Source organism: Polistes dominula, unplaced genomic scaffold (genome assembly GCF_049000335.1).
Source record: "Polistes dominula isolate Pdom_NZ unplaced genomic scaffold, Pdom_raw_medaka contig_12, whole genome shotgun sequence".
Classification (NCBI taxonomy): domain Eukaryota; kingdom Metazoa; phylum Arthropoda; class Insecta; order Hymenoptera; family Vespidae; genus Polistes; species Polistes dominula.
Window position 1 is genome coordinate 2,449,072 of NW_028301116.1, and position 17,444 is coordinate 2,466,515.

The following is a 17,444-nucleotide window of genomic DNA, read 5'->3' on the forward strand; positions in this document are numbered from 1 at the left end:
AAGGTACAATCAATAGTCGTATGTATATGTTGAATTAAATGAGTTTATTCAAACATATAGAAACTATTAAAACTCTTAATACGTTTTTTTTGGTTTTTGTTTTTACGACATTACACAGAACGATTCGCATTGAAACGAAATCGTTTTTAACTAAATTTACAACAACACGTTATAGAACATTACGCAATAATTATTTTCGGTGTTAACGATGATTAATAGCGTTATTAACGATTATTACCAATTAAACAACGAGATATTAACAATTATTATGATCATAATGAATTTTTTTTCTTTTCTTATTTTTTTTTCCTCATTACCATCCTTTTTCTCATACGAGAGATATCTTTCAGCTCTATGCAATCTAAAAAAAAAGAAAAAGAAAAAAAAAAGAAAAAAAGAGCGAAAGAGATAGAGAAAGAGAAAGAGAGAAAAAAGAAATTCAAACCAAACTTATGTACTACGCGAGTCATATCGCGTATAAAAAAAAACTAATTACTCAATTAATTATTGATAGCGTACATATTTCGGCGTGCTGATAACGAAAAGATAATAATAATAATAATAATAATAATAATAATAATAATAATAATAAATGTCGTGTAACAAATCCGAAGCGAAAGGACGGTTAGAACGAGGTCTTTCCGAATATAAAGTTTCCAGGTGCGTTGGGATCGTCAGAGGTGAAGTATTGTTTCCAAAGCTCATAAAACTTGTCTCGTGTTACTTCATTACCCTGTAAAAAAAATAAATATGAAAAAAAAGATAATATATTTTATAAAAAATAACTTAACCAATATTTAATTTATAAAAATAGTCTTTTTATATACCCTCCTTTATAGGGATCTTTTATTCATGAATTTGTCACTACTTACCACCCCCATTTTTTTGAAAGCATCACGAGCTTCAGCCTCCTGTACTCCATGACTGTGACAAACGTTGCTAAACTCGTTCTCATCGATTGATCCGTCACCTGTTAAAGTTCATTATAAGGGGGATAAAATGTACTTCGAAAATCTTTAAATAGAATATTCTCGATGTAAGGGCTTGGGAAAAAATAAAAGGGCTTTTTCCTAGAAGCTATCGAGTGGGATTAATTGTCTTGGGATATATCTTTTTCTTTCATCATTCTGTCACTTGTTGTTGTTGTTGTTGTTGTCATCGTTGTTTTATATTAAATTATTATTCTCGTTATTAATTAACATACCTGAGGAATCTTCCAGATCAAACATAAATTTCATGTAAGTTTGTTGCCAATCATGTGCGTTTGCTGGATCCTTAGCGTAATCTTCCCACATAGAATACCACTCGTCTCGACTGATCTATAAAAATAATATTCAATTTAATTTCAATTTTTATTTTTAATCATTTACTTGTATATAAATATATTTTGTTGTTATTATTGTTACTTGTCCATCTTGATCGGAATCGGCTCGTTGTTGCAAACTTTCCCATATTTTCAACAAGGTATCCTTCGTTTGCGTTGTTTTCGGATTATCGGCACTCCAATGTCTGGAATTGCAGATCCGCTAAAAAAAAAGATACCAAGATTGTGTAATATTAGTCAAGGATTGTAATTAATATAGGTGGGAATTACGATGAGAGATTGGAGAACACAGATTTTTGTTTCTTAGTATTATCCAATGATACATTACAATTTATTAACGTCATAAAATAAATCATACCTGTACAGCCAGATCGAAATCTTTCTTATCGATGGCACCGCTTTGGTTAACATCTGTAACATAACATCAGTCTTGTGTTAGTAACTAGCTAAAGGAAATTCTATGACTAAAAATGATTTCAAGGTCTTTATATATACATCGTTGATATTATATTTGTAAAGTTCGAATTAATTAACTTTCTCGATATAAGTAGACATAGGATGTGTTGAATTTTTCTGACTTAACTGTTTAATCACTTTTTAGTCATCTTTTCATTTTACATTAGACTTTCAAAGTCAGTTCAGTGATCAATCATCAGAGTTTTATGGGACGATAATGTGAAACGAAAAATACACCAAAAAAAAACCAACGATATTCCATTACAGTTGACTTTGAGTGTAGTAATTATCATAATCGTCAGATAAATACCACATTTACGATATGCATTGGTGACATAATACTTTGCAACTAAAAGGAAAAGTAGTATATAAAACGAATACTAGTATATACATACTAACAAAAAAATATTGCTGTCATAGCTTATACTTTTTAATTAATTAGTCAATTCTTATACATAATACTCTTATACATAAAACTATCTATGTATCGATACTTTAATTATATATACTTTATTTATATTATAATAGTCAAGTGATTGCTTCCAAAATTGATATCCAATTTTGAATAAACTTCACACAGCGTGTACGTGCCAGATTATGAATCAAGTTTCGTTTCAATAAAGATAAATAGCTAGATAGATAGATAGATAGATAGATAGATAGATAGATAGATAGATAGATAGAAAGAGAGAGGGAAAGAGAGTGAGTGAGTGAATAAGAGGAAAGTACAACACTGGATCAAATTGATCTTAGTCGATGCATCATCGAGTTAGTGGTCCCATCTCGAATTTTCCACTGACTCTTTGATTACGGTAATAATTCTCGGACAAAAAGGAAAATCTAGAAAAAAAAGTAAAGGAAAAGAACGTAAAAACCACTCGTGTGTCCAGGACGAGTAATAAGTCCCTTGTTGCACCATCGGCCATGCTGGAATAATGTGTCGATAAATCGACGATGGAGAACGATCGTAGGATATGTTTAGCGGCCAATCGCGACGGTCAAAGAGGCGAAGAAAGTGAGGGACTAACGAGATCTATCAGGCGTGTACACGCCTGTGACCTCCATGATTCATATACGAGAAAATATCTATGTGTGTATGTGTGTGTTGTAATATCATCGTGCTTCTCCCTTTCGTGCCCTAACATATAAACATATACACATATTCTTAACTGGTATGGGTAAACGTTAATAAAGACACGTTGATGCTACACATACACATACACACATATATATGTAGTATAACATACACACAAATGAAGACCCAGAGAAAGAAGGATTACAAAGCTATACTCTTTCTATGTGTGTATATATGTGTTCACATGTATATGTTAGGTATACACATTCGCAGAAATAATTCTATCATGGCAAGGCGACCCTCTTATCCAGACCCAACGCGTCCATTGTTTATCTCCTCCTGGTTGATACCATAAATAGGCGGGTACGGTCTATCTCAACGAACACCTAGTAGGTGCTGTACAAAACACCCTTCTATCTTTCTCTCTCACTCTATATAGCCTTGATTCCACTTTCAGAGAACCCAAAAGGAGCCTCAAGAGATTCGCATAGGGCTGTAAAACAGTTTTTTCCCGTCCCCTCCCCCTATCCTAGAATAAGGGGAAAAACCCATCTTTACTTCTTCATCTTACTCTTTTATTATCATCTTCTTTCCTTTTCCTTTTTTTTCTTTTTCTTCTCTCACAGTCTTTTAACGTTTTCTTTCGATGTAGAAACGACGAATGGAGGCCTTTGCTCGTGTTAAAGATTATCCAAGGTGAGAATGAGAGAAAAAAAGAGATGAGGTAGAATGAAATAGAATCGTTTAGAGAATATAAAGATGTGTTCGTGAAGGAAAGAAGGAAATGACGATATATCTCGCGTAATATCAAAGTACTCGTTGAAAGAATGAATCTGAGTTAGTGTATGTGTATGTGTAAGTAAGAGATAGAGAGAAATGGTTCATCGAAGGAGAAGACCGTTTGTTATTTCGGCCGTAAGTTTTTGGAGTTAGTATATAAAAGGTAAGGTGGAAAAAAGACTATGCGAGTAAAACGTGACTTTCGATGAGTCGAGAAAAATTCTCAAGGGTACTACTACTAATTCGACTATCTGCCAATGGATGCCATAACCAACTGTCAGAATTTACTCACCGAAAAAGGCGTTGAAGACGTAAAGCAACTTCTTCTTGCGAAATTCCGATAGAGGCATCTTGGAGATAATTTAGGTTTTTCTTTTTCTAATTCTGCAACATATAATAGAAAAATTAAATTAATATTATAATTGTTTGTGTAAATTATTTTGTAGTTTGTTTAAATTTTTTTTCCATTTAAATAGCTTATTTATTACAATATTTTAAATTAAATTAATATTATTAATTAATATTATATATTAATATTATAATTTTATATATTTATATTAATATTGTTATTTTATATATTTACATTATATAATTAATTAATATTAATATTAATTAATATTATAATTTTATCTATTATTTCGTAGTTTCTTTTGATTATATTTATTTTATTTTTTTATATAGCTTATTTGTTACAACTATAAAAATTTGGTCCCTTAAAGATAAAATTTGATGATTATTATTTGATTATAATTATAATTAATGATTTAGTTGATTAATAGAAAGTTCTTACACGTATTTCAATTTTCAATGTTCGTGCGAAAGTGAACACTGTTGTCTTGATAATGATGACAATGATTTATATAATAATGTACCGAGAGTTCTACTATCCGGTTTGATAAAAGATTCGTATCTCGTTAATGACGCAAATCTGACGCAGGTGTATCACTATTTTTAACGGTATTAGTCAAATTTTGTAAGTATTTTCTAAGAAAGAGAAAAAATTATTTTAAGATATTCCAAATGCGTCATATCACGATAATTATCATCGTCATATTTTTTTCATTATTTTATCGTTAAATTAAACAGGATGTTCTTTATCAAATAACAATGCATACAATTTTAAATAATTAAAATTGTCTGGATAATCTCTCATCTTTCAAAACTATCTCTGTTCTCATCTTTTTTTTTTTTTTTTTTTTTTTAATATAATCATTATTAAACTTCGAGGTGACGAATAACATTAATGTATAAAATCATGAATAATTATTTACATTTTTATAGGACGAAAAAATCTGAAAGGTCTCCTTCAACACTTAGAGTCATCGTTCTCGTTTTTATCGATTATTCATAAATACGCTCGATTAAATAAATTTTATGAATTATTTTTCAGAACGAGTGGTATATTTCAAGATGATGATGATGATGATGATAAGTTGGGAGATTCTCCGAATTTTTTTTCAATAATAATAACAAAAAAAATTTTTATGAATTTTATTTCACTGGTTGTTAAAATGTTAAATATGAAAAATAAGATTTGATATGTTCATAATAATATAATAATATAATATAATAATATAATAAAATATTATATATATATATATGTATATTGTATTTTGCTTAAAATATTTTATCGAATAATATATAAAATTAATGTATTTATGTATGGTAGAAGAGAGAAATGAAAATCAGAAAATAAAATCTCAAGGAGTACTTCCATTGTGTAAAGGAAAATTACAGGCGTGAAGATTTGAAATGCGAAACGTCTATCCTTCCCCGTCACAGGTCATAAAATATAACATGATTTATAAGAGTCAATCTCGAAACCATTAAAGATATCAACATAAACGCATAAGATATAAAATTTTTAAACAAGTGGATTACACTTGACAAGATTTTCTACTTTCTTTCATTTCTTTTCTTTTCTTTTTTTTTCTACTACGAATAGTTCGCCATTTTAAAAGATGAAACAAAAGATGGTTGATCTTCAACCTGCTTATGACACATAACCTATGTATAATATTATACCATATAAGATTATATAAAAGATCAATAAGGATTTCTATTCTTTATTTTACTACTTAAAAAAATTTTACGATTAAACGCGAAATAAATGGAGAATTTTTACGAGCAAAACAACAAATTCTGGAAATGTCAGAGGCGTGAAGGCAGCCATTTTGAATTGAAAATTTGGCTCGAGAGATTTGTGAATTAGGTTTTTCTTATATTATAACTGCCAAGTACTTCTGTTCTTGCACACGACGTTGTTCTCAACAGCAGATCGTGAAGCTTCCTAATGGACGACTTACCCCATTCAACATACTTCAAGTATATACGTACATATACACTTAAATATATGTGTTCGTATAAATGTGAGTATATAGAAATTCGTACTACTAGTAAAAACGTAATATATACGTACTTGTGTAGATTACCACAACGATCTTCACTAATTATATCTATATATGTATATATATTTAAAATATGTAAAATATAATTGTATACCTAGATATATATATATTATCTATATATAACATATATATATTATACTTTAATTATATATATATATAAAATTAATTATTATAAAATTAATGTATATTAAATATATTAAAATTATTATATTATATTATATAAATTTTATAATATAGTATTTTTTATTATATTATTATTATTATGTTTTTATTATATATATATATATATATATATATGTAATTTTGATTAGACGTTAAATAACAAATTAAATTTATATTATTATCAACGTACGATCAGTTATTGACATATTCCCTTATAAATATACAATGCACGTCCTACTTGTTGCGCATCAACGCTTTTAATATTTCATTTACTTTTCTTCCATTTTCCATCGTAGTCGAGACTGTTGCATTAAAAATGAACCAGCTATCATCATGATGATATGTTCGCATGATGATATGAACAGAGAAAAGCCTAGTGAAAACGTAATTTTTAGTCTCTTATGAGTAGTGAGAATAATTTTTGAAATATAAAGTACGACAAGCGAGAAAGTAAAAGAGAAGAAAAAGAGAAAAAAAAAGAGAAATGCAGGAACAAGAGGCTCTCTTGTATCGTAAAAATGGAGAAAAGAAAATCCGAGGAACGAGACAAGTTAGTATTATACGTGTTAGCGTCCGATAAATATAGTTCGTCCTTGCTCACTTAATGGAACTAATGTACCCTCGTGACAGTCCTCTTTAACCATCTTTTACTTGTTAGAAAATGCAATATTATTATTTAATAACTTTTTTCTTTTTTAAATTCTTTATGCACTTCGACAAAAAAAATTTCAACGACGAAGAAGAGCAAAAAAATGTATTCGTTTATCGGGTAAATTCATTTATTGTTTGTTTCTTTTTAGGTTATGTTAACTTTAACCGTAATTTTGTTCGTCGTTAGGTCCATTACAATTTTTTCGTTAAACGATTAGAAAAAAAAATAAAAAATTTAAAAGGATGTTCTGTATAGAATAATACATTTTTTTATGTATATTTATTTATAATATAATTCATGAAATCAAATATTTATTTAAATAAAATATATATTGCAATAATTGGTAAATTTTATAATGATTTAAAATATTAATATATTAATTTAATATGCAAGCGTAATAGCTCAGTTGGTAAAGTAATCGATTAGTGATCATGGGATCGTACGATCGAATCCTCCTACAAGTCGCGAAAAAAAAATTAATATAATATATTATATAAATTATATATTAAATAATTATAATATATATTATAATTAAGTGTATTATATATATTATATTATATTATTTTATTTTATTTATTAATTATAATTTAATATATTTAATTTAATACATAATATTTTAAATATTAATAATTTAATATATAATAATAAATATATAAATAAATTTAATATATATAATTATAATAAAATATAGAAAGCACGAAAAATTGTTATTAACAAAATTTAATATGTCCAATCATAATACACGTTACAATTAATAAAATATTAAAATCGATATAAAAAAAAAATAAAAATAAATAATAGATGAAAGAGAAAGGAAAGAGAAACAAGAATTGAAGATGGGAGCGCGAGCTTTAACGCATGTGAATTAATCGATGAAGTTATGGTCGAGCTAGCCGATCAGGTCAAGTGATGATGTTACCGGGACATGGAAATACTCATTCGGCCGAATAATCATGCAAGCATAGTAACCTGGCCATTCTCAATGACGTATTAGAGACCGAGATGCAGAATAGATATATAGAAGAGGAGAAGTGAGGAGATGAGATGAGAATTCTCACTTTGATTCACTTACATTAGATGATTCTGTTATAGTCAAGCTTTTCAAATCCTTACACTTACAATATTATAATTATATATTAGGTGACTACAATTTTTCCATTTAACTTTACTTACAGTTTTGTATCTTTCTTCAATCAGTTTCAATCACTTCTAAAAGTAATTCCATCGGTAAAGGAAATATAATTGGATATAAAAGAAAAACTAGTAACTTATTGATTTATTACAAAGGACACTTAAAAAGAGTATTTTTTATATAAATCTCTTTAAGGAATTTCATAATTTAAATATTAAATAAATCGGTGTAAGAACGAATAATGGAATAATATTTGTAATTGTTGCGTCTGTGTTTGATCTTGAAATAATAATCAATGTTCGATTAATGTTTCATCAATTGTTCATTTACAACAATTTAAATAGATTAGTTTAATTATACAAGTCAATTTTAATAAGGGCCAAGTAATATAGTTATGTTTTTTTGGATAAATTTAATAGGAAATTTATTTGACAACAAATTGCGATTACTTTAGTATTAAATTACCCATGAAAAAAAATAATTAGATGAAAAATGATAAAAGTCCTTTTTCGTATTGTGATTTTTAAAATTTATATGAAATTATTGATTTCATTTGATTTTATGTGTCAACCATCGTAAATCCTCAGGTGCGTATTGAGAATTATTTATGGATAAAATACGTGCGGTCAAACAAAGCTTTTAATGAAAAATAGAATGGTTTTTGAAAACAATTTAGTTGATCCAAAGTGAATATCCAAAAACACCATTTATATTCGACCAAATGACACGACGATTAAATAAAACAAAATAATAATAATAATAATAACACTAGCAATAATAGTAAAAGTAAATGTGAGAGATTCAATTTCCTCTTGAACATTGTAGAATAACATTCTATCGAATTCTACTTTTGAATATTTCTCTTACTTTAAATTAACTACTTTGTCATTTTCGTTTTGTATTCGCCATTTTATCGATTATTTTAGGTTATGCGAAGGTAACTTGCAAAAATATGGATTTCACTTTAAATTATTATTATTATTACCTCTTGACATTAATTGATAATATCTATTATATCTTTAAAAAGTAAGATAATATTGAGAAGCTCTAATAAAAGAAAAACAAAACACTTGATTGGGTTCAAATTGTATTCTAATTTTATCTTATTCAAGTCTTTTAAAAATGCATCTATGATTACAAAATTAAATATGATATATAATTATTTTAATATGCAAAGTAATATATATGTTTAAGGATTTTATTATAGTTTGCCATTATTAAATTATATTACAAAATACAACATAATAAATAATATCAAAATAATTACAAAATAATTTCTGACAATGTAATTTTTTATTTTAAATATAACATTAATATATTTAATAAATATTGATTTATTAATAAATATTATATTTAATCAAAAAATAAATAAAAACCAAAATATGAAAAATTACTCACCACCTATATATATATACCTATATTATAAGTATATATATATATATATATATATATATATTTATTTATTTATTTAGTTATTACTAATTATTATTATTTATAATTATATATATATATATTATATATTTATTATATATTATAGTATTATTTAGTTATTTAACTTATTTACTTATTTAATTTATTTATTATATTTATATATATTTATTTTTAAATGTGCTATAATAGATTATGAAAGAAAATAATTTAGTAATTTAGTCTAATTTTTACCAATCAATGTATTTTATCCTTTAAAGAGAGGGGGTATAGTGACGTAGGATGGACTTACGTATGACAGGTTGTCGTTCGCGGAAAGTAATTAAAGTCCATTGAAGGCATTGAGATACGTATGGATATAGGAGAAGAAACGACGATTGACTCTAAATGGAGCATCTAGAGTAAGTGTATGCAAAAGCGAATTGACATCGGACGATATAAACAAAGCCGGAAGTTTCATTTGAATCTCATGCCGTATATTTACGAGTCCCTTACAGATACTATCCCAGGCCCAATGAATGAATGAACAAACGCACGTGCTGTTTACTCTTGCCATTTCTACTTTCAACGTAGTCTAACTCTCAGTTGATGCTCAGAATTATTCATGGCTTATGCTAACGAAAAATTTAACTACTACTCTACTAGCAACGAATTATAATTTCAATTAATTTTATACGATTATTCTTTTTTTTATTATTATTATTATAATTGTAATTCTTTTGTATTTTTTTTTATTTTGTTCAAAATTTGTTATATTTGGTAACAAAAAAATTATATTAATAGTTTACAATATATTATAAAATAAATATTAAAATAAATAATAATATATAATATAATATTAATATAATAATATTATATTATATAATATTTATTATATTTATTATTATGTTAATATTTATTAATATAATAAATATTAACATAATAATAATAATAGTAATAATAATAATAATAATAATAATAATAATAATAATAATAATAATAATAATAATAATAATAATAATAATAATGATAATAATAATATAATAAATAAGTAAAAGTAAAATAAAATAAATATATTATAAAATATATTAAATTCTATTAATTCTTTAGCATTTTTTAATTTTGTCCAAAATTTGTTTTATTTGATAACAAAACAATAAAATCAATCACTTTATTATTTTTTTAAGATGATATTTCAACTTGACAAGCATGGTCTTGTTTTATTAAACATTGATTGAGAACCAAGCATGATAAATAAATATAACCTATAAATTTTCGTCATTAATCTATTCCTTGATGTATTATATTATTTAAATAATTATAATTTCATTTATTAATTAAATTTATTATATTATCTTTTTTATCCAATGTATATTAAAGTATATCACATTTCTATTATAATTTAGTTTTATTATTAAAAGAACAATCTTATTTTATAATACATTCTCGTTATAATACGTGAAACCTTTTTACAAAACACCACACGCGTTGGTCAAATCCCTGGAGTAAACTAAAGGATTAATAAAAAAAATATAACTTATTTTGTTGTACTACTTTTTTAAACCATCTTTTTTTTTACTTTTTTTCTTTTTTAACGTAGAAACGAATTCGTGCATTATCCTACGCATCGTCTCTTGTTTTAAACCACCAACGTTCTGCTACAAACTGCAATTACATTAATAAATCCTAAAAAAAGGAATTACGTTTAAAATGTTCTTTTGTTTTTTCTTCTTTTTTTTTCTCTTCTCTAAGCAAAATTGTTCGTCGTGAGTGTAATAACTGCATTAAAATGAAAGTAAAAATATTCTTTTACCATTTTTTTTTGTGATGTTAACGTTACAGTAAATACACACATACCCCCACATAAATATATATATATAACTTTAAGACTAACTAATATTCTTCGAACATATTATATACATCAATACCTTTTACAAAGATTTTTTTTCAAGATGAGAAAAGGTTTTGACGTTGATGATGGTTCAAGAACAAACTATACACGATCGACGAAGCACAAATGAATTTTCCCTTTCGACAATCTTCCAAAGATATATATATATCGATCAATTTTATCCCTTTACCTTTATTTTCTATCTGTATCTTGAAAAAAAAAGAAAAACTTTAGGTACTGTTTATCGACAAACGAAATTCTTAGGTTAGAATTCGAGTGGTCCTACCATCGAGAGAGAAACTGCGAGGAAATTGTATACATCTTTCAGTAACTTCAAGTGAATTATTTGAATTCATATACAAATATACATATACTTACAATAAACCCAAAATATATATATATATATATATACAGTGGGTGTAAAAAGTTTTCGTACATCGATCAATTTGAAATAAAATGTTGTTAAATTGTAGTTTATTAACTAATTTTTTATAAATAATAAATTTGTACATATTCTTGAAAGTTTCTGTATAAAAAATAATTTTGTTGAATAAATTAAAAAATTGACACATTGATTTACGTAGTGAGAGAAAAGGAGTGGGAGTAGGAGTAGGAGTATGGAGGGAGGAACAGGTTTAGAATGAAAAATATGTACATATGCACATTGTTGATAAAAGAAACACGAAGGTGACACTATGATGGAGGTCCCTGCCCTTTAAAATCGATCCGAAGGATATTTATTAGCTTACTCGAGTGATCTAGCGTTCGGACCTTCAAATTAACCGGGAATTTCAAAGATAAACCATCTTCGGCTATGTAACCTATTTCAAGTAGATATACTTCGAAGGTTGTATATATTCTAAAGATGGTTGTGGTAAAAAAAAAAAAAAAAAAGAAAAAAAAATATGTGGCTTTTTTTTCCTTCAAAATGCTTGCGCTTGAGAGAAAAGAAAAAAGAAAAGAAAAGAAAAGAAAAGGGAAGAAAAAAAAATTGTTCACTCACAAAGGAACGTCAAGTGATCGATCGACTCTCTTTCTGTTTGTAGGGGTGTATTAAGAAAATAAAACAAATTAAGATAAAGAAAGGAAAATGATAGAACAAAGACTGAATAAGATGATAAAAGAAAATTAAATATAATAATAATAGTAATAATAATAATAATAATAATAATAATAATAATAATAATAATAATAATAATAATAATAATAATAATAATAATAATAATAATAATATTTGAAATAATTCTTTTTAATTTTGTTTTTTTATTTTAAGTTTCGACAATTAGATTATAATTTTATGATATATTATGTTATAATAAAATAAAATAAACAAAATACTATATTATAATATATATTATAATAAATAAAATACTATATTCTAATAAATATTATAATAAATAAAATAAACAAAATATTATTTTATAATATATTATAATAAATAAAATAAACAAAATAATATATTATAAATATTATATTATAATAAATAAAATGTGTGTTTTTATTCGTAAATAGTTAAGACATTTCTCAATAGTTATAATTTAATATCAGATTTAGGCCACGCAATATATACACATACCTACGCATGCACACACATGCTCATACATGTGAGGATTACTATCAATTTGCCGTTCAGGATAGCTTATTGTAAGGCTTGATTGGATTAACTTTGTGCATGATATAATATAATAGCTGCCAAGTTAATCTTATATTCTTCTAATCGTCATTATGATGTCATATGGTAAACGTCAGGACATGTCAAGAAATTTATGTGATCATAATCATCATCACCATCATCATCATCATCATCATTATCATCATCATTATCATCATTAATGATCCTTTATCATTGGCATGCTTGATTTTTTTATTTTTTTATTTTTTTTTTTTATTATTGAGAAAAGGTCAGGAGGACAGAGGGTCAGCTTGGATATTAACGGGGCTTGTTTTTTATTTTTTATTTATTTATTTATTTATCGATTAACTTTACTCCTTATAATATGATCGAGTCAATCGGATATGCGTTGATCGTAAAGTGCATGTCGTTAGGTGTGTCCTGTCATACGAAAAGAAAGAGAATGAAATAGAAAGAATTAGAGAATGAGAGAGAGAGAGAGAGAGAGAGAGAGAAAGAGAGAGATTATCTTTGAAATTCAGTACTCACATCTACCTCAGAATTAACGAGACAATAAAATTGTTAAGTGCCTCACGGTTTAAGACCAACTAGAATGATGCTTTATTACTGCAGCACCATTTAATTCTCAACCAATACCTGATAAAAGCCTAGTCATAATATTCGTAAAGCAACCATTTTGGTTTAACACCAATAAGAAAATAAGATATTATCTGTATAGGATTGTTAATACGTTTCTGTGAATACTATGTATATATACAGTTGTTCTAATAATTGCAATAATTATACGTTCTCGATTTGTTTCTATTTTAATTGTATCAATAAGAATCGGAAAATTCATTTGGAGAAAATCATTTTGCAAGGTATTCGAATAGAAAGAAATTTCGTCAAATTGATTGTTGTTCTAGTTTTAAATTAAAAAATAAATTGTTTAATTAATTTAATTGCATTTTGTTTAATTTAATTTGTTTATTATATTTTTTTACTTATTTTTTTATTTTTATTTTTATTATTATTTTTATTATTATTTTTATTTTTTTTTTTATTTTTTTTTATTTTATTATTTTTATTATTGTATTATTATATTTATATTATTTTTATTTTTTATTTATTTATTTTTATATTATAACATAGTACAAAAATTATTACATTTTCTTATTATCGTGGTAAGGTTAGAATTAAATTAATTAAATCATAGATAAATATTAACAATTTATCTTTAATTATATAATTTATTTAATATATTTTAATAATTAATATATAATTTATTTAATCTTTATCCGAATGTTTATTAATTTCAAACAAACAAAAAATAATGTAAACACCCATTTATTTCTGAATGGGTTATTTTGATTAATTTTAATAATTGTAATTTAAATGATGATCTTATGTCAATAAAAATGATGGTAAACGATGGTTATAAAAGGTACCAGCATAATCCATTTTTCTTATTGACAATGGAAAAAGGTCTTATTATGAAAAGGAAATTTGAAATTCTAAAAATGTATAATCTTTTCAATCATCATCTACAAAAAGCATCAAAGAATTGAACCTATCAAGAAAAAAAAATTCCAAATCACATGATTCTTCGTTTTATTCGATAAATTTTCTTTAGATTTGTGCGGAATAAAATTTGACGTAACATTATGATCTTCTTAGAAAAAGAGGGTGAATATTCCCCAAGACATTGAATAAACATAACCTATGAGAAACGATACAAAAGAATCCGATTTTTTTTCTTTCTTTTCTTTATTTTCCTTTTTCTTCAAAGCTTAGATTTATTGTATTCAATAATAAAAGATAATAATCTTCCTTTCATTCGCAGCAATAGGAAAACGTAAAAAAAAGAATGAATTTTATATTTTTGGTACTTTGATTTTTAATTATTGCTCAAAATAATCTATAAAATAAATGAACACACCCACGTGATAATCCTTGTCATTTTTTTTTATTATTAAAAAAACCTTCAAGGGACGAGGGTTACCTCAGATTACATCAAAATCAAATTTTATGATTATTATACTTGTTCATTCGAACCCTCAGCACCCTACCCATAACCTCATAAGAAGGATCGTAGCTTTTTTTTTTAACTTTGATAAGAAAGACAAATTTTAAAAATTCATTCTTTTTTGGGGGAGTTAAAACGAGTCCTTAAAAAAATGATAGGGGTTAAATGAAAAGAAAAGGTGTTTATATTTGATTTCAATTTGTACTTGTATCATGAAAATATATAGGAATATTTTAGCGGGATAATTCGAAAGGATTTGAAAACAAAAATCGATTGGATCGATAAATACGTTCACAATTCTTTTACATTAACTTTAATTTTTCTCATCCCCCTTTTAAAATGGTAAATTAATTGAAATTCTTTTGATAAATTAAAAAGAACTTATGTTTATTCAACCTAAACGCGAATGACGATTAAAAAAATGTTGTACAAAAGAAAATGTCGAATGGGTTAACCTCAAAATCCAAATCATTCAATTTACTTGCTGACGATGATCATTAACGATGAAAGAATAAAATTGAATAAAAAAAGACCTTTTTACTTGACTTACTATCATTGAAAGAGAAAAAACAAATAGAAAATGTGATCGGCATTGAACAACAGCAACAACAACAACAACAACAAAAAATAAGATAATCAATGATTGATCATGGTCGTCGTAGTCGGTGAATCAACGATGTAACTTAAAAAAGGGAGATTAATTACTGCATTACGAGTTCATATATCTAATGTAGGCGATGTTATCGGGTCGATTCAATCGAATCTAATCGTAGTACGAGAACAATCATATATTAATAATTATTACTTGACCGAAGTATGACGTTGAAGTTATTATTTTGTTCTTTTCTCTTTAGTCTATCTTTCTTCGAAGACAATATCATCAGTAAGATAATAATTTAATAACGAGAACTAAACAAAGATACATTTTTTTATAATATAAATGAAAAATAAGCAATTTACCACGTTTGATGAATCAGATTTATTTCTTTTTTAAAGAACATTGTGTGTGTGTGTGTTTTTTTTTATTATAAAAAAAATAATATTGTTCTTTTATTTTTACTTTGTTTTATTTTATTTTTGTTTTGTTTTGTATTGTTTTACTTTTAATACACGATATTAATTACAAGTTATAAGAAAATTAATTAAAAAGTGTTATATATATATATTTAAAATGATCATCGTATTATCTAAAAGTGGATCAAAGGGACCACCGTAAAAAGGGTTACTCGAAAGAAAATGATAAAGTAAATTATTTTCTACTTTGTGGTAACATGGAAAAGGGGTTAAGCCATCATTTTATTATTTCTGGATAATAAAGTGGGTACAGACAAACTGATAAAAAAAATTCGAAAGTTTAATTGAATTTATGAAACAAAAATAAAAAAAGAAAACTAAAAAACCGAGTGAACTAACCCCTATTTCATTCTACATATTCTCTCATCTCTTTTTTATTATTTACTTTATTTATTATAACACCTAGAAATCACTTATAATTAAAAAAAAAAGATTTTAAATAACAAATTTGATGTACTCACCAAACAGAAGCAGAAGAATCAGAAATTGAAGGGTGACGTTGTTTTATCACGCGGATCTTTTTCTTATTATTTATTTAAAAATCAGTAAACAAGATCACGAACAACGAGTTTCGAACTATGATGATCGCGTTTGAACGTTACTATGTAAAAGAATTAAAAAATCGATTAAAAGATAAAATCTATCTATGTTTATCTATGAAAATTAAGGAATATTATTATACTAACCGGTTAGATCAGAAATCGATGAAAATAATAATTATATACGATCCGTATAAGGGACACATGAAGCACAAAATGCGCACTAACAGATCGAGCTTCGGCTCTTTATACCCTCGAACTTGCACCACCTGTGCTTGCGCAGATCGGCCTTCTAAGCTTCGCGCACTTTGTTCGTACGTTCCTTCTTTCCTTCTTTCTTTCTTTCTGTCTTTCTTTACTTCAATCGTTCATTTTATCCCTTCTTTTATTTTTCGTGATACCTTGGCACGCATTCGAGATGAGCTGATGCTGATGCTGGTGCTGATGCTGGTGCTGGTGTTGGTGCTGATGTTAATCGTCGTCATAGTCTTTTTCTTTCGATCATAACTGAGATAATAAAAAATCTATTCAAAATAATCTGTTTCTTTTATTTTATTTTTATTTTATTGGGTTGGCAAGTAAGTAATTGCCGATTTGTTCAATGAAATAAAAGATTTCTTTTTAATATTGAGGTAAAAAAATCTTTAAGAAAATATCTACGCAATGAATTTGTAAAGCTAGGTTAGGATGACATAAAAAAATTAGAAAAAAAATAAAAAAATAAAAATGGGAGTGAGAGAGATCTATAACTGAAATCGGCAATTACTTAGTTGCCAGCCCAATATTTTATTTTATTCTATTTTATTTTTATTCTATTTAATTTAATTTAATTTTATTTTATTTTATTTTATTTTATTTTATTTTTATTCTTCTTTGTACACCTTCTACAATAATTTTTCTCAAACA

General features: G+C 25.8%; 1 protein-coding gene across 1 annotated transcript; it reads right to left on the reverse strand.

Moving 5' to 3' along the window:
• Positions 1 to 25: 25 nt before the first annotated feature.
• Positions 26 to 16,845, reverse strand: Scp2 (Sarcoplasmic calcium-binding protein 2). Its single transcript, XM_089176781.1, has 8 exons — positions 16,686 to 16,845; positions 16,461 to 16,600; positions 3,928 to 4,019; positions 1,683 to 1,735; positions 1,407 to 1,526; positions 1,205 to 1,319; positions 873 to 970; positions 26 to 733 (listed from the first exon to the last, which is right to left on the reverse strand). Exons 3-8 carry the CDS (start codon positions 3,983 to 3,985, stop codon positions 626 to 628), a joined length of 552 nt encoding a protein of 183 aa, XP_089032907.1. The 5' UTR covers positions 3,986 to 4,019; positions 16,461 to 16,600; positions 16,686 to 16,845; the 3' UTR covers positions 26 to 625.
• Between the last annotated feature and the right edge of the window lie 599 nt (positions 16,846 to 17,444).